The sequence below is a fragment of the Heliangelus exortis genome, chromosome 2 (genome assembly GCF_036169615.1).
Source record: "Heliangelus exortis chromosome 2, bHelExo1.hap1, whole genome shotgun sequence".
Lineage (NCBI taxonomy): Eukaryota > Metazoa > Chordata > Aves > Apodiformes > Trochilidae > Heliangelus > Heliangelus exortis.
This window is the reverse complement of record NC_092423.1, coordinates 42370173-42398004: the sequence shown is the minus strand read 5'-3', so window position 1 is coordinate 42398004 and position 27832 is coordinate 42370173. Positions and strand designations below refer to the sequence as shown.

The following is a 27832-nucleotide window of genomic DNA, read 5'->3' as shown; positions in this document are numbered from 1 at the left end:
GTTTTGGTTTTTGCTGCTAATTCATCTATGGCAAAGAGTGTTGTGAGCTCTCTTCTTTTTGTGAGTTTATCTAAGTGATGGTCCAATTTTCTCTTAGCAGAAGTTTTCCCCACAGTTCTTTTCATGAAAAATCTCAATGTTTTTCCTGTTCTGCAAAGTCTGTCATCTGCTCTTTCTTTTTGACTCCTGAGCAATAAGAAGTGAGTATCCTGTCAAGTTTCTTGCCACACTGAGAAGTCTTCATGCTCATTTCCTCCCATTTTAGTTCTATCTGTTGATTGATTTTAGTTTTCTTCCTCACCATCTGCTTTTCTGTTTTTACTTTGTGTTTGTTGGTTTTAATAGTGTTTACCATGCACAAAGTGCCTGGCTGTAGGGAGATAAATGAGAATTCATCTGTTCTCTCTTATGTCCCACTCTGCTGTGAAAGTTAAGAAAAAAGGTCGTCACTCAATATTCTAAAAGTTCCTTCTTTTATCTCAAATTGCAGCTTATGTTTCTATTAATGCCTCATGGCACTTTAAGAGCATTAATTTTTTTAGTTATCTGTTCAAGACTTTTTGATCTTCCCCATGGTAAAAACTGAAAAATTGTTGTTCACATTGCTTCGTGGATCTGCTTAGCTTGAGATTTGCCAACTCCTCCTGTACCTCTGCTCTGACAGTCTCCTGCAGCCAACATTTCCTTGCATGCCTGGAGCCATTAGGACTCAGAGTATGAGAATCCTCTGCATTGCTGCTGCACCTGCATTTCCCCTGGTAGCTCCACAGGAGGTTTCGTTTGGCTCCTCTCACAGACTCTGCAAACTGATCAAAGGCCTCTAGCCAGTTCAAAATGCATCTTGGATTTTACTCAAAGTGTAAAGCACTTTCTTCATCTCAGACCTCTGAGGCAGTCTGCTCTCTTGTACTTCAAAGATGATGGCTTATAATTGTCTTTATGCATTTCATTGGCACCTGCTAAACATGAGTAACTGCAGCGTTGGCCCCATCCCTAACAATGGGTGGCTCCTCGAGGTAACTTGAGTGATTCACTATCTAACGTTTCCTCCAGATGGCAAAGTTACAAAGACAGTTCTGTGATACGGCAGGGGAAAAGCTTATGTTCTCTTCCACAGCTGCCTTAGGATCAGATTACATACTGGGATAGGAACTGCATCAAATCCTGAGATCCTTACCCGATTTTCATACTGTCCTTATCAAGCCAAACAGTGAGTTTAGTGGTACAAAACAAGAAAACATGAATGAATACAAAGTGAGTATAAATATTAAGATAAAAATTATCACATAATCTAATGTATAAAGCAGGGTAAGCTAGAAATTAGATTCTAAAGTCTATTAGGGTTTTTTTGTTCCCATTAGTAGAATGTATTTACAGAGTAATACTGGAGAAACTAATGCTTCATTTTATGTTTTAAAAATATTAGCCTATTCATTGATGGTATGTAAATGAAGACAACGTATTTTTTTGCATATATTGGAAGGCTAAGACTGATTTTCAAAGGAGAAAATTTTGGAGACATGAAGTTAAGAAATAATTCATCTGTTTCATGGAAGCTTAATGAAGCTTCCTCTGTTGTCAGTGAAACAAAACAGGCACTTCTAAGGTATAATTCATCCCATCAGTCATCTAGACTGGGCAGAGGTGCCTATCTCACTGCAGAAGAAGTTGAGATGACTATCTTAGACAAGCTGCTTATCAGTTACAGATATCAGGATGATTAGTTGCCCTTGCTCAGAGTGACTTTCTGTGGAGATTTGATCATTAAGTCCTTTGAAACTGATGCTTACCAATCTTAAAATTTTTCACTCAAACAAGAGTACCTTAAATGCCCCATGGCTGATTTGCTTTTTAAGTACTATTAATATTTTTTTATTCTAATATATGGCATTTTCATTGTGTGATACTAAAATCTGAACTACTGTAAAAACTTAGTACTTAAGTGTCTTTTTGATAAATGATGCTTATTGTGTGTTTTGTTTTTTTTTTCTTTAATATATAGGAAACGTGTCTCAAAAACTCTTTTCCTTGTTGCCTTGTGGGGGACTTGGGGTAAGTAAACGTTTGGTTTTTTTGCAAGAGGGACAGCACGCAACATATGTATTCATTCATGAATTCCTTAGCACTGCTGCATTATCAGTTCAAAGTCTTCAGAAGCTGATAAAAAGGTAGAGATGAAACCTGAGCCATTATCATACTGGGTTTTCCAAGACACAGAAGACAGTACATTTCAACGAGCATTTGGAACAGTTAGATAGGAACATATTCTGTGATAATGTGCATATTTCTTAGTTGTCCCACTTTGGGTTTTTTACATGAGTTCTATTTTTGAGGAAAGTATCACGAGTTTAACTGTTACAGAAGAATGTGCTTTGGAGAAACTGTTATGTGTACTGTTGGACAATAAATACAGCTTCACCTTTCTCAAAACAACAAAAAAGCTGCCAAAGAAAAAATTTAGCATGAGAAATGCTCACTGGATGCTAGCTAATAACTGGGGTGTTGTTAAATTAATACATTTTTTAAGCATTTTTATGTCCTGCTTTGAAATGGATTCATTCTGTCAGTATTAGGACGCATGAAAAAATTCTGCAGATGAAAATTTTTTGCAAACTTAGGTAAAAGAATTAATCTAAGTTATTGAAAAATGTGTACAATAGACAATTTCTACTGATGTTGGTATCATTTTCCTGTTAAATTCTGGTGCAGATAATGCCAGGGAAAAGTATTTTTTCAGAAACAGAGTTTTTTTCAAGCAAAAGTATTCTACAGTTTGGTTCAGCTGGGTCCCTTATTTATGCCAGTAATATCAAAGTGAGATGATTATATTGATGGGCTGGCTGGACGATACATTTATATTTTAGTTCCCTTTCACTGTTTCTGAGTCTGCAGGAATAAAGCCACAATCTCTGGAGGTCACCTTACAATGCAACCTTCTAAAGGTTGTTTTTTTTTTTTTAACTTCTATTGTTCACAAAAGATAAATTCCATACCATACTAATCTTAGTTATATTGGGGCTTTTTGTTATGAGGTACCTGACAGAAGAAATATTAATATTTACAGTTTTAACACATGAAAAAGAAAAATTCCATTTAAAATTTCAGTATTTAGTACTTTTCAATGATTTCTGAACTATGAGTTTAGGAATGAAGAATTTGCATGTGGTAATCTTTCCAGCTTCTTTACTGTGGACTTAACTTGCTAAGGATTATTTCTAAAATCTGGGACTTGCCTTGCTAGAAACTTTCTAATGTTGAAACTTGGAGGTCATTTCTGTGTGGGGATCAAATAAATTTACACAATATCATGTAAACATTCATGTTCACATACACCTACTGTGCACTACTGTGTGCACATATGCATACACACATATAGGCACACATTTCTGTATAAAGAAAATAATTTTTTACACTTTTTGCAATTACTAATAAGTTTAGAGAAGATAAGTATAGTTGAGAAAGAATGTTCAGACTTCTGAGTAAAGAGAAACTGATGTAAAATTTTTGACAAATCTTTTTCGAGGCTTTGGAAATTAAATAGGACTGTGGTGTGCCTTGAAAATTAAGGCATAAGATTTTTCTATGAAACAAGCTATTGTGGTTTTTAAAAACCTTGAAAAGAGATGAGCTTTGAAATCCTACTAATGGAAGTATGTCATCCATTTTAAAGCTAACACAATTCAGAAATGCTCAGTATAAATTCATTTTTTAAGCACTTAAAATTATCTACACTTTTTTTACTCTGCTTTATTTCTTATTCTAAATAATGGAAATTGCATTAAAGAACATGTAGGAATGTATCTTTTATTTATTTTTTTTCTAGTTGGTTTGCCTTTCTACATATTATTGTCAGACTTGCTGTGGGGCTCTTTTAAAGGAATGGGTTATGACCTTTTTTTCAAGGTAAATAATCAGATTAGGAGCTCTCTTTCAGAGATATTTAGCTGCCTACTGGTCCAGATGAGCTCCAGGAAAGGAGCTTCAGACTGTGTGGAAAGCAATTTTGACATTTACTTTTGAAAATTATGGTGGAAAGAAAGAAGTATTGCCACTTATTAGCTTTCAACTTAATTACAAAGGGTTATAAAGCAATAATCAATGTAAAGCATTAAGAGTAGTTTATATAAAGATTTGAAGGAGGGAAGGAGGATTATTTTATTTTTTTTCCTCTCATTTATTTTTTTCCTTACTTTCTTGCTTACCAAAGAATACAGTGAAAAAGTATTAGGAAAAAAAAGACTTCCATTCTTGCAGGAGACTATATGGTTGCCTCCAGAACGCTGGTTTGCAGAGCTCTTTGATGCTATTGTTTTCTAACCATATGGGGACCTTATTGGGTGTTGTTATGCAGCTCTTCTGTTATGAAATAGATTAGTGGTTAGACTACTCACACAAGGGATGGGAAATTTAGGCTCATTTCTCTCCACTGTCAGGCAGGATTTAATATCAGAGCTTCCTCCTCTTAGTGGATATTAATACCACTGAGTAGTTCATAGACTCTTTCTGGCTGGGGACCCTCACACCAGGCACCAAAGGTGTGCCACTATTGGAAAGAACACTGGGCCAGTTAGACAGAACATAAGTTGGATTAAACCCATGTATCCAAGTCTACGATCTACCTATCTTGTGTTTATAAATAATGCGAAGTTCTAGCTCTGAGACCCTCCCCCACAAACAGATTACATATTTCACATGAAAGGATCACTGGACAATCTGAAAACCGCTCTGGAACTTAGAACTTCACAGATGTTGGAGACATGATCAGCTGATGGACTATAAAGATTATATCAGCATGATTTTAGGGTGGCTTGAATCCTTCACTAACTAAGGTCTGACTAACTTTTGCAACCCTGAATCTCCTACATTATTGATTTTGCTTTTATCTCTGTCATCAATAAATTTCAGTCAAGATCAGAAATACTCTTCTTTAGACATTACAGTTACAGGAAAATAAAGTTTTTTCAAGAAGTTTGAAAAGCAAACAAGAGACACTGCCAGTAATTGATATTTTCTGATCCATTGCCACTCTAAATCTTTTTATTGGTGCAAAACACATTTAAAGCTGCTGTTTTCTGACTTTGGAAACATTTTTCATTCATGTGAATCTTCATTCAGGTAGTGATAGGGACTGTAGATGTCAGAGTATTGGTATATGTTAGGCTTTCAGAAGAAATGAATCAACAAACTTGAAACAACAAACTTCCCAGTTATATAAGAAACTGTGTAAGTAGTTACTAGCTTTCTTATCACAGAGCACAAATCTGTTTCAGACTGACAGCCAAACTGAACAGGTTACACAGAGAGAAAAAAAATCTAACGTTCTAAATTTCTTTATATCATGTTTTCTTTCAATTATGGTTATTTTTTTATCAAAGGACTATCCAGGATAAACAATAAGGTCCGCTGAAGTATGGGACCTCCGTCTTGCAATAATGCTTTTTATTCTTTTCTCAGTACTGTTCCAGAACTAATGATTATTAAAGAATTCTAATACCAGGGGGAATGAAATTCCTTGTGTTGGAGAGAGACTTGAAGATCTATGGCCAACAGTTTTAATAACAAAAAATGGTTTCTTGCAGATAGTCAGAGGTTTGGAATGTGAAAACTTTTCCTAGAGAAGTAGGTGATTGCAGGTGAAGTGGCCAAATGGGGAGAATAATCACAACTTAGTTTTTGGTTCTGTGGCTTATCAGACCATTCTGCAATTTTTCATTTGTAAAGAGCCACGAGAGCTATACCTGATCATTTGATCAACGCATCCATCTCTTGCAATTCCTCCCCTTCTGTTGCACTGTGAAAATGACAATAAGAGAAGCAGGAATCTACTTTTAATGGGAGTTAGTTTCATCTCCTTGCCTCAGTCTGTCACTAAAAATAGTGATTGTTTTCCTGCCTGCTTGACCTGCTGCTGTGTGAAGAAATCTTGAAGTCATTTCTCAGCCATATTTTTTTGTCTAGTTGATAGGCAAAAAAACCCACAAAAGCAAAGAAGAGCAGGCTTTTATGATAATGTCATCATCGGCTCCCAGCTTCAAACACTTCTGCGGCTTTTGAATTGTCATTTATAACTTGGAACTGAACCGACCCATAATTCCCTTGATGCATTTAGAGAAATTGATAACAGACTGCTTCTTTTATGGCTCAGAGGAGGCAACTCCAATCACATCACTATTGGCAGTCAATATTATTTTCTGACATGGTTGTAAAAGTATAAAGGAGCTTATGGCATTTGTTTAGATGAGGAATGGGCTCTCAAGCTGTGCTGGGGTTTATGGGTCCAGATTACTGAGAACCAAAGGGAATATGATGTTTGCAAACAGGATATGATTTTATTTAAGTTTGGGTTTCATACGTTGCTCCCTGGGGACCATCCTGCAGACAGAAGAGAATTTCACTTTTATCATATGAAATTGGGCAGCTATCCAATCCCTCCTCCTCTCCCCCCATCCTCAAAAGATACTGCTCCAAACCTGTAATATGTAAAGTCAGGTCTTTAAATTGCAAAAGGAGGAGGTGAAGGAGAACACCACCCTGAAAGAAATCAGACTGCTGCAGAACAAATGCTTAGGGAGCCGAACAGAGTGGTTCATCGGCTAATGAACCCAATTCATCTGAATGTCTGTGAATGGCATGTACGTATTACAGAAAGTCCATTGCATTTCCCCTAATTTTGCCATTATGGCAGTGAAACAGAGATAAGATTTTCTTTGGGATGAGCCGGTATCATTTCATTAACTGCTATCATAGTTTCATTAACTGAAGTGTAGCTTAGATCTTTCATATCAGAAAAGAACTTGGCCTGTAACTATCAAGAAAAGAAATGTAAGGCTATAAAATCCCTCTATAGTTTTACATAAATTACAAAATACTCATATTTTAAATGCTGAATTTCTTGCTGGTAGTCCTTGGTAGCTGGACATTACTGATCTTTGTCCTGACCACACAGAAAGAAAAAGCAGTAAGAGAGGTGAGATTTCACTAGTATAAAACTTCAGTAAGTTATCCAGGCAGCAAATTGTTTTCTGCTGCTTCTCATTCCCCCCTTGATTTTCTCAGTCTAGGCACAGGTAGAATTTTCAATCTTTACACAAGATAACTCTTTATTCCTCCTATTTGTATAGGAGCTAACAGTACCAATCTGGTTCCAGTACCATGGTACAAGAGTGTAAAATTTGAGAAAATATTGTTGATGGTACTGTCTCCCTGTAGGAGGTTTTAGGCTCCGAGCTGCTTAGAGGTCTCTCTTTACATCAGCATGCAAACCTGGCTATGAACAACTCAGACTGCCTATGGTCTGGGTGCTCAGATTAGACATCAACTCTATTCAAATGTTAAAACTGACTTGTGTCCTTCCCCTATATCCCAGGCTGTACCACAGCAGGTACAGCCCTTTCATTAAATCAACAAAAGATGTATCTGTTGGTTTGGGGAAAAAAGCAATCTGTTATTCCTAGAAGCTCATCTACTCAATATGCTGTCTTCCATTGAGGAATCATTAATATACCATGATGCCAATATATTGACCTATAAACTCTGGGGCAGATTGCAGGATATTTCTGAAAATAAGGGACATTTTTACTTTCTAAGTGTCTCTGGCAGCTACACCGTTACTAAAGAAATTCCAAGATTTAGTCAAAAGAGGCTCATGGGCACATTTACTTTAATTGATATATTGTGCAAGGCTATGTAGGACTCATAGTTACACAGCACTGACTGTGTGATATTTTCTGCAGACATCATCAAAATATATGACAAAAAAAGCCACCCTTGTGCCACTGCGAGGCATGACTTAAGGCCACAGGTGATGGGATTGGAGCAAAGGCTGGAGTTTTGTCATTTCAGGGCATTCAAGGATCTGCATGCTCGGTCACTTAGTGCATTTCCAGATAAACCTATTTACACTATCCACAGGATAAGGGAATTAGGGCACCATGTACTCCCAGTGTTGCTGGTGAATGAACATTTTAGGTGGTATTCCCCATTAGTTTTGGTAATTAATGAGAGCCAGCTGTTTCAGTGGTCCATGTTTTGTAGGAATGGACACCTAGAAATTTTTTTCCTTGGTACTAAACTAGATTAAAATTGTAAACACAGATGCAGTGCACAGAATGCAGAAGATTATTGTGAAGTTAATGAACAAGCATAGGGTAAAATTTTATGCATTTCCTAAAATCTATTGTGTTACCAAAGGCCAGCATTATGCAAAGAAGCCTTCTTATTTGCCAGAATATGAAACACTTATCTATATATACATACCTGTATATATACATACCCACACATCTGTTTAATGTAAATAGTCGAATAATAAGTATTCCACTATTTCTAATACTATTCACTCTCCCCAGACATTATCACACAGACCACATGGATTTGATGGGAATTCTGCAACTAAAGCAGAATTCACAACTGCATTTTAAAAGCACATCTTGTGCTTACTGATTGAATTCAGCCCCCAGCATGGACAGAAAGGCTCTCTGAAGAGGAAATGTTCATGTACTGCTTGTCTGAATAAACACCAGGTTCTAGCATAGCTCCATGGTGGCCTCTAGCACAAGGATCATCCACATCCAAGAAGAAAGCTGAAATTCTATATTGTTAAAATGTGCTCAGCAGTAAATGACAGCACTTTTAAAAACAAGGCTTGAATTCTACACAGAGCAGTTTTATTTTCTGTAACTGTATGCCTTACAACTGACTGCATATTTCTCTACCTATCTGCCCATGAACTCCTGGAAACTGCATGATCAAACATAAGAAGGCAATTGCACAAGCATTTTCACACACTAATCCATTAAATACTAAAACAAATGTCAAGTTAAATTAATAGAGTACTCAGAGCTGGGTCTGAAAGTGCAGTAACATTTTTACAAGCATCTGGTGACATATGCCACATAGCTGAGACTTGAATGTGGGCCTAAGTGTTTTATTTATGAGTTTTTTCTAAAAACAAGTTCTAATCCACATCTAATCCATGCTATCCTCCCTCCGTTCCCCCTACCAATGATCCACACATCACTGTTTAGGGTGCCTAACTAATGCTTTATGAGACCCAGAGATTCAGAATGCCTGTCAAAAAAGTTAAAAAGTAAAAGAATCAAGCTATTTCTTCTGAAGATATTACTCTATTCAGGCTTCAGATCAATCTAGACTGATTCTTTTCTGAGTCTTCTTTTGAATACAGTTATTTATTTTTTAATACAGACCTCACATATTTGCTTGCATTTTTATAAACCTTCAGGAGAATTGCATTTGTATGACATTTTTATCTGTTGCTGACTACATCAATAACCCTGCTATGTATGACATTATAGTTTTTACATAGCTTTTTTTTGTACTGAGTAGTTCGTGAAAATGGACTTTAATTTAACATAACTTTACAAGTTAGATCAATATTGGCAGGTTAAACTTGTAAAATCTTAAATATTCTGTATCGAATGGGTGAACGTACTATCCACATTCCTTGTTCTTGCCTGGAAGGAGTCTCTGGCGATCAGAATTATTAGTGTCTAAAACTTGTTTTAGAAGTCCATTTCCATTAATATTATTGCTGATAAATTCTACTGGAATTATTCAAACACAAGAGAGAAACCAATGCAAACCTTATTGAATTCCATGGGTTTTGTTTAAGCAATGATTTGTGATCATTCTTTGAACTGTTTATCCCGCTAGAGCCTAAAGATTGCATCCCCTTCACAATTTAGTTGTAAAGCACACTGGTAGGCAAGTATGAAAAGCTGATATTCTGAGTACTGTCTATGACAGGCATTTTTGATTAAAGCAAATGCCTTTGACAGGAAAAAAAATAAATCTCTGATACAGCTGTAAAATAGCAGTAAAAATAAAGGAAGATCACTGTAAATAATTTTTTCCTAGAATAGCCTGCTTTTATACACTTGATGTATGCAGGATTTATGGAAGAGACATCAGCCATGCAAACTTTTTCTCCTTTGTTCCTTAACGAGAGAGATGGCTGACAGGCCATTCATTACAAGTTGTTCCTTGGAGATGATGTGCACACCTTCGCTTCTTTAGTCATGGTGAGATGAAACAGCAGCAGAGAGCACGATGAGGACCTTTTGCTTCTTAGTGAAAATCCTAGATGAATGATTACCAGGACATCTGTAGGAGTGGGAGGTGAGATCTATGAGTGTGACACCTGGGAAGCTGCAATTCTCATGGTCAGGAGCAAAGTATCATAAACTTATGTGCTAGTGTTTACTGGCATCAACTGTCTCCAAGAATGACAAACTCCTTGCTGGAAGTGATATCAAAATGCCACACACAAACACAAAGTTTTTAGAGGTTGCAACACTCCAGGAAAAGATTTAATTTCTATTTTCATGCCAGGGAATTAAAAACACCCAGTGATGGAAATATATTTGCTCTGGCATAAGTATAAGACTGTGAGACTCTGAGAGCTTTTACAGCTAAAGTACAGGAATTGGCTCTGCAGTACACAAGCTTTATTAAAGTTGCAGTATTACTGAGAAGGTCTGTAGACTTCTATATTATTTCGCTCAGATTTCTTAATCAGTTTGTTCACTGCTGGCAGCTTACTAGATTTTATTTACTTCTCATTTTTATAACCACTTATATCAAAGGAAAATGTGGGATGGATTTTTTTATGTTGTATTTTTTCCAGATTTGTGTTGAAATGTATCCATCTGAAACATATACTTGATTAACTTAGATACAAGAACAGTTGAGCCCAACCTCTGCTCTTTAAAGAATGGTCAAAGAATGCTTTAAAACTACTATAAAACCTTCTGCTTTTTTAACCTTTTATCCAGGACATTGATGCTATCAATGGATCATCACAGGTCAAAATTTCCATGAGCAGGTAGATGACAGAATGTGTTTTTGAACTATTCTCAGAGAATAAGTAGAGTATCTCTGGTAAGAACATGTGGTAACTTGAGAAGGACTGGTTTTGATTTTTATGATGGCAACAGTTGTGCAAAGAATCCAGAGCAGGATGAGCAATTCAGTATATTTTTAGTTCCTTTTAGGGATCACTTTTATATTGCAGTATATGGTGGTATATTTAAGGCAACTTCAGAGTTTACAATGATTATTTAAGAAAGAGAAATAACTTGCAAAGATGAATACACCATGGTGGGTCTGAAATACGGAAGGGTGTGTCAGACTGCAAGCAGCATCTCTGTTCAGCGGAACTGTGATCCAGTGACCATTAGGCAGATCCCAGAATGTTTCTGGAGGAAGGAGAACTGAAGCAGAGGATGAAGGGTGAAGACATTCTCTAGCAGAGGAAGGGACAGGTAAAACAAAAGGCAGTTATAAGTATCTTTTAAAAATGTTTTAGATTATTATTTAAACTACTGTTTTTCCTCTCTGAGGCGGGTTCCAGATAAATGTAATTAACAGTACAAGTAACATTTCCAGTTTCAGCAACTGTGGTATTTCAGAAAAGCCTTTAAGTAAACAATGTCTCTCTCAGATGTATTTCCATATCCTTTCATTCCAGACATATATGTGCAACAACCTGAACGCAGTATAGAGTTGGTAACTTTCAAATTTTATAGTCAGTCTTCCCTAATATGAAATATTCCAGCAATGAAGGGTTATGGTACAAGTTTTCTATCTGCTGAAAGACCTCTGCTATGAGGCCTCTTGTTTCTTAGCTTGCTTTCTGTATGCATAAAGTCTTCAACGTGAAAGTCAAGTTATCACAGAGATATTTTTTGCAGGAAGCATTGATATCAATTCCTTTCATAGTGCAAAGCGGGGATTTTCTGCACACAGGGCTTGAAACATTAGTTGCACTCAGTCAGGAAAAGTTACCTACATTTCTTTTCACTTAAGTCATCCCCTTCCTCTTTAATGCCTCCACATCCACTTCAGGGACAGGTAGCTTAATTTCTATCATCTGTAGCTTTACAGAGTATTAGCTTTGCTACACATGCCAATGATTGAGTTATACTAGATGTGCTTGAAAAAGCCTGCAGCCTACAGTGCTCATTCAGGAAACTGGGAGTGAAGTAAATCCATATGTGTGTTAGAAAGTCAGTGTTCAGATAGGACTCATGTTTTCTGGCTCTTGGTGCTTTCATGCACAATCCTTCTTTGAAGACCTGCGTCAGTGATGGGATTTTTGATAAAGAAATTTTTGCTATGCTTATAATTTAACGCTGACATTTTGATGCTTTAAAAAACACATTCTTTTCTTTCTGGTTAGACATTCAGAATGTTTTCCTGCCCTTAGAATTTTTAAAAGACTCTTAAATGAAAATAATATATATGATTGAGCAGGAAAAAAAAAAAAAAAGGCAAATATTCTGTGTCAGCATTAAGCTACAAATGCTATATTATCTGTAGATTTTGTTTAACATTAAAAAAAATGCTAATCAAGATAGGGGTTTTGCTGAATTCTTTGGCTGCTCCAAAGCACTTGCAGAGCAAAAGTAACCTCTTGGAACATTCCTTCTGACTTTTTCCTAGTCTTGTGATTCAGAAAGCATCACATTTGTCACAAATTCATGCACACTCAGCATCTAGATAGACTGTCAGATATGTGTGATATATACATGAACTAGAACCAGAAACCACAGTGTCTAATCCTATTCCATTTACTTGTACACAATCCAACCATTTCATCTCACAAGAATTAAGAAAAGCATATCTAGTAGGATTTTACATAGCTGCATTTCATATACAGCTTGACAACTGGCCCAGCTAGTAGCTCTAATTCCATGGGTTCACCACTTATATCACTGTATTTCAACAGCAATTCACAAAGTAAACACTGAGTAACACCAAAAGAAAATATCTGTTTATACACCTGAAACATTTAAGACATTAACACAGAACTAACAGATATAAAATGGAGTGAGATGCCATTTTCCAGTCACTACAGGTAAAGTGTTGGCTGCATGATGAATGTGTTTCTAGGCTGTTCTTCATGAGATGTTCTTCAGAAATTCAGTCTTAATTATGCATGAGTACGTAATAGAATTTGACATCTAAATTTATAATACTGTAGCATTTCAGAGCAATTATTCATATATTTACATTAGTTTTCTTGTCCTACAATGACTGTGCACTAAGGTATGCAGTTGCAGTTTGCTACCTCTGGCTTTAAGAGTTTACCATTCATCAGATGTAGCATGCCCAAGGGATCAGCTAAAATATCCTGAATTTCCTCTGTACATTTAGGTGGCCATTTTCAATTCCTCAGGAAGCGCTGTTTTGTTTCCTTGTTGCCCATTTTTACTTCCAGTCCAGGGAAAATTAGGTAGCAGTTATTCAAGTGGTCTGAAGGAAATTTTTCAGTGGATTATGTTTGGTCTTAGTGTCCCAGTTCAGTCTTCTCACACTCATCTGAAAGCAGAACATAAAAAATGCCGTATCTTGGCCAATACAACGTTCAGCTTTCAAAAGCTGGAGAGAAAGCTGGCTCATGTGTCAGAGCAGACAACTGTCTTGAAGGGTGGGTACTCTCAAGCTGTGGTTACAATTTTAACTTAATCAGCCTTCCTGGAAATGAATCATAGTCCCTTTGAGGATGCAGGCTCCTGCTGGTGCTCTGGTGTACTGAGCAGCTGCCATTGAATCATTTTCATCAGCCACTCCTTCATGTTAACCTTAATTTGCTAGCCATAAAAATGGTAAGAAAGTACTCCCTCCCACCTCTCTTGTTAATACTTCTTTATTTAATGTACTGCTCAGTATTTTTCAAACTTTATTGTGGTTTGATTACATCCATTTAACCAACGACCTCTTCTTATTTATTTCCTTATTTATTTGAAGAATGAATATTGACTCACAGTTGCTTTAAAGCAATAGCGAGGCAACCTGAAGCTCTGCCTAATGTTAAATACATACTTTTTCCCCATTGGTTACTTTCTTATTTCTTGTTGTAATTTTCTTAGTTACCTATTGATGTGTGTGTCTTTGGGAGCACTGCTTAATTCCTCTAAATCTCAAGCTATCAATCTGCAAACAAACATAGCAAATCATCTTGTACCAATCTGATGATGCTTAATTGTGTTTGTACAGCATTCTGAGCTTCTTATATGAAAACACTTTGTGCTGTTATTACTGATATTCTAATCTTTACAAGTGAAATCCAGTCCTATTCAGGCCTACTTCGAAAACATGATCAAAATGATAGAAAACTCGGGTCCAGTATACTGAAAAATAAATTCCATTTCATAGCTTGAAATGTAATATTATTGTAACAGTAATGGTTAAAACATTTGACAGGTGTAGAGAAGATCAAGCTTCTTTCTGTTTCAAATGACTAATCAGAGAAATTCCTCAGAACCTTGAGAGCTGAGCAGCAGTTGCATCCATTTTCAATTACTTGATTTCTTTTTTTTTTTCTTTTTTTTTTTTTTTTTTTAAAGAAATTAGGAACAGAAGCTTCTGGTTTGAACTGAAAACACGCCTCAGTGTGCTTGGAAGTTATCCAAATAGCATCTGCCACAGTATTTTGTCTATTCCTAAACGTTTTTCTTTTCATGATAGATTTGTATGGTATGATACAATTAAATGCATTTCCCATGGAGCACTGAGGAAGTCTGGCTGTCTCTTTGGATGTCTTCAGACTATTTTATACCATCATATCTACTTGTCATAATATCATATAAGGGGTATAAAACATTTCACCTATATATTTTTTGTAATTTTCGGCAAATAAGCAGTTATTAGATTTCAAAAGTAAAATTTTAACATACCAATTGAAGCTGTAGAACAGTGCTGCTTATCTATCTTTATACTATTTCGCTTATTTTATCTTTCTAATACTTTATACTTCTATTTTATGTAGTATTCATGCGATTTTTTACATCCCACACTTGCTTATTTAGAAGAAGCAAAGGACAATTTTCTCTGCTTTTAATAACCATATTCGTGTTTCAAAGTGGGACCTAAAGCCTTTCAGCCCAAATTTATTAGTTCATCAAAACCAGAGATACAGCATGGGGTGCCTTTATTTTATTCATGGTTTTGAGCTGTTTTTTTTTTTTCTGTCTATGGCAAGAGTGAATACCGAAATGAATCTAAACAATAATATGGGTTTCAGTCACTTGAAAACGACAAATGGCTGGGTAGGGAAGATGAGAGCTTTTAGTTTTCAAAAAAAGAAAAGGGGTGAGTTTTGGTGGCAGGTGTTGCCTGTGCCTGCCAATGGAGCCAGCGGTGGCTTTCCCTGCTGGATCCTTCATCCCGGTGCTGGCACATCCCCTGTCCCCCACTGTCCTGAGGACGCAGTGCTCGGCATCTGGCTGCTGGTGGGCAGGCTGGGCTCGGCCCAGCCGGTGTAACGCTGTTTGTAATGAGAAATCTAAACAGGGAATGGCAGCGAGGCATGACAGGAATGTGTTTCCATTGGAGAAGCCCGTGCAGAGAAAAAGCATAAGCAAAGCCATGTCCAGAAGGCCTTTCAGCTGGCCAGGACGGAAGACTGATGTTATTGTACGCGGGCTGTCACGCTGCCAGCCCTCCCTCACGGGTTTGTTTTCTCTCATGCTCTCCCTCTCCCTCTCCCTCTCTCCCTCTCCTCTGCCTTCCTCCCGGGGCCGGCTGTTTGCTCAGGTGGACAGTGACACCGTTTGGAACGAGCTGCACTCGGCCGGGGCGGCACGCATGGCGGTGGGCTGTGTCATCGAGCTGGCGGCCCGCGTGGCCTCCCGGGAGCTGAAGGTGAGGTCCGGGCCACGCCGTGGGTGGGAGAGATGGGAGGGGGGGGGAGGTGGGCGGCGGAACCCTGGGAGGGAGGGTGGAGGGGAGGCATCCTTCAACCACTCCACTCCAGGGAGGGTGGCGGGAGGAGGGCTGGGAGGATGGCCACGGAGGTGTGGCAGCTCAGGAGGCTTCTCCAGGCCACGCTGCCCACACGCTGCCATAGGCTGTGGTGTGGGTGCTCCCAGTCCAGAGTGCTACAGCCTGAGGTGAAGTCGTGCACATCCTCCGCCACTACCTCCTGAAGTGATTTTTAAGTTTTTTCAAAATGTTTTAAAGATGTTTGTTTAGTCACATGGCATAGCCTAGGGATACCACCCAGAGAGAGGAGAGGTGAACGGTGTTGTGCAGGCCAGGGGGAAGAGAGAGGAGGCTGGTGAGAAGAGCCATGACCTGGAGGTGCCTTTCCACCCGGCTGACTGCCCTGTGCTTTTCTCCCTGGCCCCCTTTTCTTTCCTATCTCCGCGCCCTGCGATCTGCAAGGCATGATGTACAAAATCCAAATTATCCCCAGTCTAAACAATTTATAAAAGCTCCAGACCTGACGGACTTTGACATTTTATTTGGTATTTTAACAGCCCTATTTAAAGGTATACCATATGCGACCGGAGTGCAGGCTTGCCCCAATAAACATTGTTGGAGCTAACATGTCTCATTAATGAAACTGTTTATTCACTTTCCAGTCCAAATACTAATGGGAATGGTATTTTCCAGTCATTTACAAAATCAAGATAGAAACACATATAATTTACATTGTATGATGATTTTTTAAATTCAAAAATGCATTTGAAGATACAAATTTTCTTATTTCAGTCAAAATACATTAGCTACATATTTGGGAGGGGTATATATGTTTATGTGCATATATATACACAGACATAGAAGACACAGGTAAATAAATGATAGTGTACTCTGGTGAAATGCAGCACTATAACTCTGAACCAATCAAATACTGTTAGCAAACTTTCATATTCAGACACCAAATTTATTAGCTAGGTATTACAAAAAATGTAAAATTTTGGCATCTAGATCAAGAGCAGGGAGCATCATATGGGATCCTAGTGTGCATCCTTTCTTATGGGTACTTCAACCCATTTCGCTTTTTGGGCACAGGAGGATTCAACACAAAACTCACTGTGCATTACTCTCACCCAATGTGACTAATGAAAGCAAAGGATTTTTTAGCTAGTTTTTACATCTGGAATGCTAAGACCTTCATCCGTTTCTAAGTCTTTGTGAAAGCAAGTCATGATAAAAATAATGAGATAAATCGTGTGTACAGCTGACATGAGCAGGGTCCTGTGCAGAATCTTTACTGCTTACCTCTGCACGTTTTTGGTGTCATTCTACAGTATGAATGTTCTTGATTGTTTATGTATGTGTGATGGACAGTCTTATTCTCTGGAGACTTTCAAGACCCATTTGGATTCATTTCTGAGTGACCTGCCCTAGTTTTGGTACTGCTCTGGCAGGTGGGTTGGACTTGATGATCTTCAGAGGTCCCTGCCAACCCCTGACATTCTGTGATTTTGTGAAAAGAATCAAATATCTGCCACAGTGAGTTTTCGGTTGCTATTGGTATTGCAACAGTCTGTAAATGAATATCAAATTTGCTACTAGCTTGTATTTAGCTGTAAAATTATTGATCCTAAATAGAACTTTTGAATACAGTGCAGAAAGCTAAATCAGTCTCATGCAGCTTCCGGTTCAGATATAGGAAGGGTAATTGTTCGGTAGATATACAACATTGTTGGCTTTTATCAAACCATTTAATAAATAGGAATGGAAAGTATTTGCTGTGACAGAGAATCAGGAATACTCATGCCATTCCTGCTAAGTTTTTATCTAACCTATCTACTTCTAGCATGAAGCCAAATGACTTAGACACCACCATGCTGACTATAGGAATTAACAATCCACATGTGGTATTTAACAATCCACATGTGGTATTTTTAATTTAAGGTTATGGAAAGGTTTTTAAGGACTAACTGACAGAAGAAAAGAATGATAGCAGAAGTTTTGGAAATGCACTGATCCTGAAATTAGCTATTTGGGCAGAATCCTCCTATGTTTGTCACTGCTTCCACACAAACCTGGGTTTTCCCGGCAAGTTGATCCCAATAGCCTCATATATTAAATGGCAGTGTGTGTGTGTGTATGGGGAGGGGGAGAGGTGCAGTGTATTCTGGGGTTTTCTACATGGTATTCAGGATGAGATTTTAGGTGGAAGTAAGATTTTAGCCCCACAGACCTGTACGTTCCAATCTACCTTTCTGGCTTAACATGTTGCTGTTCCATCTTGCTGCTATTTTTCCAATAGAAACATAGATTTTGCATTGATCAGCTGTTTCTAATATAGGGAAAATGCCAATTTTGTACTGCACTTGTGAAATTTTGAAGGGAAATAAGTAATGCTGACCACTTCCATGTGCATTCATTGAGCAACTATGCATGTGAAGCAACCATCTGGGGCCTGAGAGGGAGGATGGTGGGAAGCTCTGATGTGAATATGGAATGGTCTGCTGCAGCTTCAAAACCTTTGGATGACAAAAAAAAAAAAAAAAAAATATGCCTACCGAGACTCCTGTGTAAGCAATAACAGCTCTGCAACTTGTAAACAGCAAGATGAGAGCAGTAAAGAAACCTGATGTAGTTTTTCCCTGGAATTTTATTGCTGTGGATTTGCTAGCAGATGGTGCCCTGTCATTCTGGTGTCATCTTAAGGAAAAAAATGTAAATTATGAGACAGGACATACTGACTTGTTCTGGACTCACACATTTCCCTTAGGAGAGCTGCATGTCCTGAAGTTCACAAAGTCAGACTTGCAAGACACATCAAGGGCTTCCCACAGGGCAGTGCTTCAGACTGCAGCAGCAGAGGCAGTGGATTATCTACTCACTGCATTGGAGAATCACAGATACCTTTATCTGAAACAGCCATTAGTATAACCTCAGAGTAAAACTAACTTGCAAAGACCAAGTCTGAGAAAAGAGGCCACATAAATGAGAAACCAGAGCAATTAATTTAACAAATGCTTATCTGACATGAGAATTATCAGATTTGTCAGTGTAAGTGGGTATGAACAGCCCAGATATTTCTTACAGCTTCATGGATTGATATATTTGCATTTTTAAAAGTCTAACATGGTTTTCCTAAAATAAAAATTAATTTAATAGCTTATTTTATGGAAATGTATTCAATTAATTAAAAAACCCTAATGCTTCACAACACTGAAAATAAGTCTTCACTGGCTTGTTGAACCATAGAAACAAAGAAACATAAACTGCCCTGTATTGACTGGCATCTGACATTTAAAATCCATTTCAGGAAGCACTAGACATTTCAATTTCCATACTTCATGGTGTCTCCTAATATCACTTGCTATTGCACAGTGTGACAGTAATAGGTTTGAACTATAGGTATGTTGCTAAGGGTTGAGAGTACAAACTACATTAGTCTGAAGAACAATTGAGAGATTCACTACAGAGCTGAGCATGGGTCAAACTCATACACAAGGCAAAACATTCTCTACCCTATTCTGAATTTCCTGAGACTATCAGTCCCATTTCACACAGGTCTCATCTGAGAACAGCAACATTTTGTCCATCTGATTTGGACACTGTTCAAAAACTGACCAGGAGTTAAGTTTTCTTCACTGTAGTTCAAACCCCTTGTGAGACATCAGGTTTCTTTGATCTCCTTGACTAATGGGGAAAGCATCAATATGACAGTGCTAAGGATGAGAAGATGATATTCTACCTCTGCTGAAATAGTAAATCACTGTGGTATTGTTTTTTTAAAAACTCAAGACAAATCATCCGTCCTCTGTGGAACTTTAATATCAATGTTTTTTATTTGATTAAAACAAATAATCACAATTAGGGGGTTAGTAGGTTGCTTTTTTTTAAAATAATATAACGAACACTCATTGAGATTCATTTGATGCACTTTTGAGATAATATTTAACAGTGATCACACTGTTAAAGGAATCACACAACTGAAATATATAGTATGACATACGTGATGTTGAAAGGACGTTTTTCCTTTTTTCATTACTTTATTTACATATATAATGTAATGAATGTCATCTTGGCAATATTGCAGTAGGAGGCTAGAATACAGAGTGTAAGAAGGTCACCCTTTTTCAGCTTTTAATAGTTGAGGAGACCTGCTGATGCATGATGAAGTATTTCTACTACATGGAGTTGGTGCCACAACTCTCCTGTCTACGTGTTTTTCTGTATCTACTTTTGCTCATTTCTCCATCCCTCAATTGATTTATGTAGATGGTTTTTAGTCTGCTGGTTGACCAGAGATCTGTATAAGAGCAGAGTATATGGAACTGGGTGAATGTAATTACAGCAGTCGTTAGCTATATCAAGTAAATAATTTTAATAGATAAGTCATATGATATATTCCGTAGGGCCTGGGGAAGGAATACAGGAAGTGCCCTGCATATAATTTGTTGCATGCAGTCTAGATCATGAACTTGGAAATCGTTGTCTGTAGCTTCAAACTAATGAAAGCACCTTCAGAAAGAGGGCCCTAAAAAGCCTGTGTCTGCAGAGAGAGCATTTTTTTCCTGAAAGTGTCTCCTAAGCATCTCCTTCCTCGCTCTCTTGCTACAGTAAAATAGGGATGTGCTAGAAGGATAATGCAAAAGGAAATGGTGCCTGTGGGGGCTCAGGCTATAACACACATCCTGCAAGACCAAAAGGCAGCTCTGCAACTTTCGGTGTCCCAGTCACTGCTCTGCAATAGAGAGACAGATTCCAGGAACGTGTGGTCTGATGACTTGGTGTCTCCCTGCTGCCCTGTGTGCTGTCCTGCCCTGCCTTCCTGCTTTTTTTCCAACTCGGGGCTGGCTCTTTCCTTTACATCCACTTTGATGCTCAGCTCAGTTCCCCTCTCCTCCCTGGTACCATGCTACTTCATTCTCAGGCAGCTACACACAAAGAGACTCTCCCCTTGCCTGCACAGCAGGCACTTCCCTCCTGCTGCTCAACTGGACCAGGACAGAGGTCATCCAAACCCCACATGAGACAAGCCTTAGAGGAAAATAAAGGAGGGTTTCTTCATCTGCATCTCTCCTGAGTCTCAGGTTTCATTTATAACTTTTAGAGCTTGCAGAGAATCTCACCTCCAGGATTTAGCTTGCCAAAATATTATTTTTTTTGAAGAGTTTAGATTGTTGATATTTCCATTTTGTGAACCAAATTATTCATGCTGATGCTGCCACCTTTTTTTGTTGCCATATGATAGGTGCTTATTAAATTACTTATCCTACTTCTAAGAAGTTGTAATTTAGATAATTCATTATGTTAGCTTGATGATTTTCCAATAATTATCAAGCAAGCACCAAGCACTTTGTTGAATAATGTCCTTCACCATATTATTTGTCCTTGTAATTATTTTACTGTGTGCGGTTCTGTGAACATTAAATGTGTATTAACTTCTTTTCTGATAAATTTTACATTTCTCTGGCTGTCCCTTAATATCTTACAATTGACTAGCAGGAAAAAAAATGCCAATGAAAAATATACCTCAAAAAGAGTATACCTAATAAGAATCTATTTTTGCAATGGAAGATGACTTTCCATGATAATGGGCAACTCACTGGCAGAGCAGACCATGGAACTACCGAAAATCCAATGGGACATTTGTGAAATAATGTTCTTCAACCTCAGATTAACTCATTCAGTACTGTTATAAGCTGGAATTATTTATTTAATGTACAGTAATTGTCATAAGAATTACTGTCTAGTTTTACTTTGCACATTCTTTAAATATGTCAACCCCAGTGATGGCAGCACTCTTTCCTGTGATAGAAACATGCAAGCACCATATATTTTCAATTTGAAACAGAAGAGACCTAGACAAGAGCTTGCACTAGCAAGAGCTGATAGGATTTTTATGGTTATTCTGTATTTTTAAAAGAAGTTTGATTGAATTTAGAATCATTTTTTAAAAGAAAATACTCAAGAAAAAAGGCACAGAAATTAAAAGCATGGTCTGAGACTGTCTTGAATATCCACTTCAGCTGAATTTCATGCAGAACAAGCCTTTTCTCTACCTTACCCTAAGTATGTGTGTATGTGTCTGCACACACAGACACATAAAGTAGCCCTGTAAGTAGGTAGGAAGTGAATATTCACTCATTTAACAGAATGAAAGTAACTGAAATTAGTTTCCTCTGAACCAGAATCTGGCATTTTCCAGGGATGGTTCTTTACAATATGTCGGGTTGAATCAGTACCAAAATAAACCTTCTGTGTTTGGCCATTGCTATTCTGGTGTCTTCGCATAATCTGTGGATAATTTACATTGAACTTGAAACTCATTCTAACTGAGCTTGGTTAATACTGTTCTCAAGGCCTTTGTCACACAGAGCTAGGGAGGAACCATGATACAGTGAATTATACTAATCTAGTGAATAAGCAGAATTAACTTAATCATCCCCTTCCCCCTCAGTGTCTTATTTTTCTAGTATAAAAGTATTCTGAATAAAAATAACTCAATCATCTTTCACAGCTTTACTGCTATGTTTTCTTAGAACAAAACCTAAAATGAACTATCTTTCTAAAGACATAATAAACAAAAAGAGCTGAAATCACTGTCTCCCTGTCTCCTATCAGTGTCCTCCTTCCAGTAAAGCTTCAGGCCAGCAAGGTTTCATGTCTGTCTGAACAACCCCACACAGCTCCTCTGGTTATCTACTGAATTCCCCTTTCTTGGGAAACGTCCTGTGCTCAGCTCCACCCATGGGCCCTGCCCTACCCTTGTTTCTAGCTCCCTGTTTCACCCTCTGCCCTATAACACTTCATATCTGCCTTAAAAAAATACCTGAGGGGTGTGTGGCAGCCACAAAAAAGAGACATTTTTTTCCACACCTTAGACACAGCATTTTTAGCAATGCATAGTGTATAAGAAACAATAATGAATGCTTATTTTGCTAGTGTTAAAAATATGATTGATGAAAGCCATCAAAGTTACCAATGAACTCTCATAGATAGTAATTCATATTTGCTTTTACAAAGTTACGAAATTACAAAATTTTATATGGAACCATCTCTTAGATGCTTTATCCCAGTAATTATGGTTATATTTAAATCTAAATGACTATTATTATTTCATATAGCAGTACAACTTTAATTATATGTGTGGTAGGTAGCTTATCTCCATGACCACTCTGTACTTGAAACTCTTAGTCTGCTTTCTTTCCCAATAGAGTTAACACTAGTTGTGGCTGAACAGGCCATCACAGTTGTATAGAAGTTATCCAGCAAGCACCAACTTTTCCTGCATATTTTCTGGTACTACCATCTAAGACCTTCAGGAAAGCAGACAGGGAACTCTTTGTTTCCATCACAGAGTTAAATGTTTAATGTTCATTTCTGTTCTTGGCCTCCACTAGCTTCATCTGCAAGACAAAATGGGTATTCCCTCATGTCCACTACTGTTTTCTTGGCAAATCTGTGAGCTGCTAATACTGCTCTGTTGAATCATGGGTTCTTGTTCACTGCATTCGTAGACCCCCAGGGCCAGATACTGACTTCTGCTCTGGCAGTATGAATAACTTGTAAAATTGTCCTAAACAGGTACCTGAGGATTGCCTCAGCCTTACACCACTCACTCTTATGCTTACCCTCCCTGCTGGATGGCATAGCTTGGAATCATGTTACAACAGAAGTGGCTCTTGGTAAGAATATGGTTGTCTTCCTGAGGGTACCAGTTGCTGTAGGCAGCCAAGACTTAAAGCAGTCCTGGTATTTATTACTGTAGGAGTTAACTAAGACAGACATAGCATGGTTAAAGATGGCACAGATACCACTTCAAGGGTTACACCCTGTCAGATGCACTGCATGGAGCACCTTTTAAATTTAAATAATAGGTTTTTATACAATTTAAAAATACAAAGCTGTGCATGTATAAAACATAAGGAATATCAGTTCTGACAGGAGAACTGTATGCGTTTCTGTATAACTGAAAAAGTTTCTTCAAGAATTGGTGTGCTAGCTTCAGTGATTTGCTTCTCATTCTGAAGCCTGTGCACACTGAAGCAAAAATAGAACTTTTCCATTAAAAACAAGTGCGTGTCCAAGAATGCACTTTAAGCACTGTTAATTTTCAGAGCTAAGGTCTAAATAGATTAAGAGATTGACATATGTAAGAAATAGAAACTCTAACACCTGAATTTTGGAGGGTTTTGAGGCCCTGAATTATGAACTTGGTCTCATCATGAAAAACACAGGTCACTGAGACAGCTGTCCTTCCCATTCTATGAAGCTGCATTTAGCTAGTGCATGAGACAAAGTTCTGCTGAGAAAGTTGCTCATCACTGGGAATTACACCAATTTTCTGGAAAGCCTTTTTTCAAAGGTTATGAATTTCTGGATAGAATCATAGAATCACAGAAAAGTTGAGCTTGGAAAGTGATCTCAGGAGTTCATCTGTTCCAATCTGCAGGGTGATCTACAACTAGTTGCCCAGGACTGTGGCCAGTTGGCTTTTGTATATCTCCAGGGATGGAGGCACCACAACCTTTCTGGGCAACTTGTTCTGTTGCTTGACCACCCTCACAGTAAAAGAGTATATTCTTATGTTCAGGTGGAGCTGCTCCTATTTCAGCTTCTGCCTTTTGTCTCTTGAATAGTTGGAAGAGATAGCATTGCTTTTCCATACAGGGATTTACAATACAAGAGCTTCAATTACTTCTCTTTTCAACTAGAAGTAATCCATTTTTGAACTCCATATAAAACTTCCTTAAATCTGAGATTCAGTGGTGCTGTTTTGTCTTCTACTGAAGGATTTCTAGTCTGCAGGAAAAAATTAAAAATGCTTAATTTTGAATAAGAAATGTGGAAAAACTCACAAAACTCATTTAGACTGAAAAGATGTCTCTGTATCTACTTTATGCACTACATAATCTAAAGATACAAACAAATATGGGAAGAATATTTACAAATCCATTCCAGTGTTGAAGGAGGTGTTGAATCTGCGTTTTTTACCCCTTCAGTAAGTCCTCATGAAGTGCCTGCTGGGGTTCATTGTTATTTCTTGCATGGCACTGGCTTTTCTTTGAGCCAACAAAATATCAGAGGGTTTTACCAGAGTAGCACCAGGCTGAAGATAGTATGCACTGCTTGTCAGCCGGGCTTCTCACCATTCCTGGAGCTCCAGACTGGATGGGTCACTGTTGGTCTACTTCGAATCAAGACAGAGAAAGCTTCTCACTGTCAAATGAAGGGAAGAGTGATTTACACCATATTTTGCCTTAGGGAAAAACTCTCCATGTCTAGTTTTACCTCTTTGTATAACAGAAATACCAGTGGAACTCTGCTGTAGACGGTCAGTCCCAACCTCTGGAGTTAACTTATGGTATTGTCTTGAGTGCTTGTCTTGGAAAGGTTGAGGGGGAAGTATAAAAGATACCTAACCACAATATAGCCCAACACACTAAACCAGCACTCTACAAATACAGGAATACACTGCACCACCAAAGACAAGGCCACAATACGCTATATACCTCTGTTCTTTGGAAACCAAATATACAGCTAGTGTTTGTCATGAAAGAAAAGAAGTTAGTTTACTGTGCAAATAGACTAACGTATTTTCTTAGCTTTCATTAAAGATCCAGCTAAGTGGGTCTACCTGCAATGGATCTTCAATGTAAGCTGAGACTGGGCAGACTTCTCTTTGTTGTTCAATCTGCAGAGATTTTAAAATATCTCTTTTCAGACTTTACTCTTTATCCTCAAATTTAACTAAAAGTAATCATATGATGGCTGAGACATGAATCCTTTTTATAATGTTCATGTCTGTCAGTCAGTTTAATGCTCTGTCTACACAAAGGTGTCTGTATCCTAGTATAAATAAGGCTCTGTACAAAAATGCTTTGAATTTATGTGTGTTGGCTTCATATTTAACACATTGCTCTGTGTTAGTCTTTCTATCTTTAAAGGAGATTTTTGCCTTTCTGTCTACTGTTATGAGCTCACTGTCTGGTATTTAAATATTGCTCAAATAAATGAACTCACGTTCCATTGCATTAATGTACACTGTCTTCATGCAGAGTTTTAAAGTTGGAGAAAAGAAGCATTTTATCAATTGCACAAAAATTGCTGTTAATACTGGATGGTAACTAGTTTTCATCTTTTGATAAAATTATATTAGATTACATGCTTTATCATCAATATGTTTTAAAAAACAGAAAGAAAAATTTCCACCTGAACACTAAATTTCTTGTAAAGTTAAAATACATAAAAAGTGGTCACAACACTGATGTGAATGTCCTGTGTGCTCATAGATAACTCTAATAGGTGACTTAAACTCTGATAGCAGAAATTAACTAGCTGTAACAAAACAGGGCTTCCAAACAGTCTTCTCACAGCAAGGGAACAGAAAAGAGAAGCCTATACTGCATCTGTCATGTTGTCAAAAACAGCAGTGTTGATTTTTTTTCTCTCCCTGTATTGCCCCATGAAATCTACTCAGAGATAATCATCTTAATTATGTTGATCTTTTGGGAAGGCTGATAAAGTTAGATGATAATGAGCTGTGAGCTGAGCAGGGGCAGCTGTAAGCCTTGCATGGACTTTTTCCAAATTCTCACAGATACTGAAAGAAAAAAATACCAGCAGCATGATGCTCTCTCTCTAAAAATGCCTTCTCTGTGTCTTTTGTCCTTTTGTTATCTGTACATTTCTCAGCATACCCATACATTGTTTCTTAAAGAATGCTACAAGTGAATTCTTCACAGAATTCTTCTTTAAGTCATAGTTTGTGTGAAAAGGAAATGTTAAAAAAATCCTCAGAAGGATAATGAGTAGGGTTGTAGGTTTGTTTTTGAAGATTAATGAAGCCCATAAGGCCTTTTTTTTGCCGTTATGTTTTATCTGTAGGCAATTTATATTCTACTTCCAGGAATGCCTGCCTAAATGGGACCATACATATTTGTTCTGTCTTTAGTTTTGGGGTTGGATTTGGATTTTGGATGTTGCTGGGTTGTTGGGGTTTTTTTGCTTTTTTTGTTTGTTTGTTTTTCATGTGGACATTTAATGCAAAACAAGACATGTTGAATGCCCCAGATTCTTTAAACAATGTCCAGAAGAACCACTTTTGCAGATGGACTCTGTTTGCCTTATAGTTTAATGTAGTTTGATAGAACTTTGGCCAGATTCACTAAAGCTGCAGACGGCTGCTTAGATTATGTTCAGGAGCAAATTATACAAAATAGCCTGGTAGTATTTGCTTATAAATTATTACCAGTGAAACAGAATAGGTAGACAAATACACACAGGTACACACAAACACACTTTCGTGGTGTTGCAAATAAACAGATTGCAAAGGCACCAATGTAATTCAAATAACTGCCCTGTTGTTCATCCTTATTTACACCCATGTGAATGAGCAATTATTGTGTTTGGTATCAGTAAAGGTTAAAGCATTGGCATTTAACTACCCTAAGGAAAACTCAACTACTTTAATATTAAAATAAAGAAATATTCCAGCTTTTTTTCTTCCTTTCCCCCCTCTCCAAATATATGAGGCTTGGTTGGGCTTGCAGCAATACATATGGCTGATATACTTGGGCACAGATTATAATTTCTTGTATGTTAGTTAATTGTCAGAAATTTGATTGCAAATATATCTGAATAGAAAAGCTGTCTTGAGTACTTGAAATAAAGAGTAAATTTGATGAAGCAATGGTGTTACTGCTGGTAAGTGAAATCTGATGTTATACATAGCACTGTGAGACACTACTTTTTGAATACACAATATGACTTCCTGAACAGAGCCATCTTTCTCTAGTTTCCCTTCCCCTTACCCACACTGGAAGTAGGGAAACCTAATTCTTTTATCTTTAGTGGCAAAAAACTGCTTGTTCGTCACTGATTCTAGTGCTGTATTTTATGAAATATATATCCTAGTCCAGAAAGTGTGTTAGACTTTTTGGAATCTATTTTACTTGTGGCAGGTTTCAAACTTAATTTAGAGTTTGAATAAATATGGGAAATTCATTGTAATTATTTTTCTACTCTTAGGAATTACATGTATGTCTATGTGTCTGAATTTAGCATTTAGTCCACACAGAAGACAGGATCAATACTTTTTGATGTAAAATATATA

General features: G+C 37.6%; 1 protein-coding gene across 13 annotated transcripts in view; it reads left to right on the top strand.

Moving 5' to 3' along the window:
* HDAC9 (histone deacetylase 9) overlaps positions 1 to 27832 on the top strand; it is a 458285-nt gene that overhangs the window by 334908 nt on the left and 95545 nt on the right. For all 13 annotated transcript variants that reach the window (XM_071735765.1, XM_071735762.1, XM_071735760.1 and 10 more), the window contains 2 exons: positions 2003 to 2052; positions 15556 to 15663. In XM_071735765.1, coding sequence (XP_071591866.1) covers positions 2003 to 2052; positions 15556 to 15663 — 158 coding nt within the window. The remainder of the gene's footprint in view (positions 1 to 2002; positions 2053 to 15555; positions 15664 to 27832) is intronic.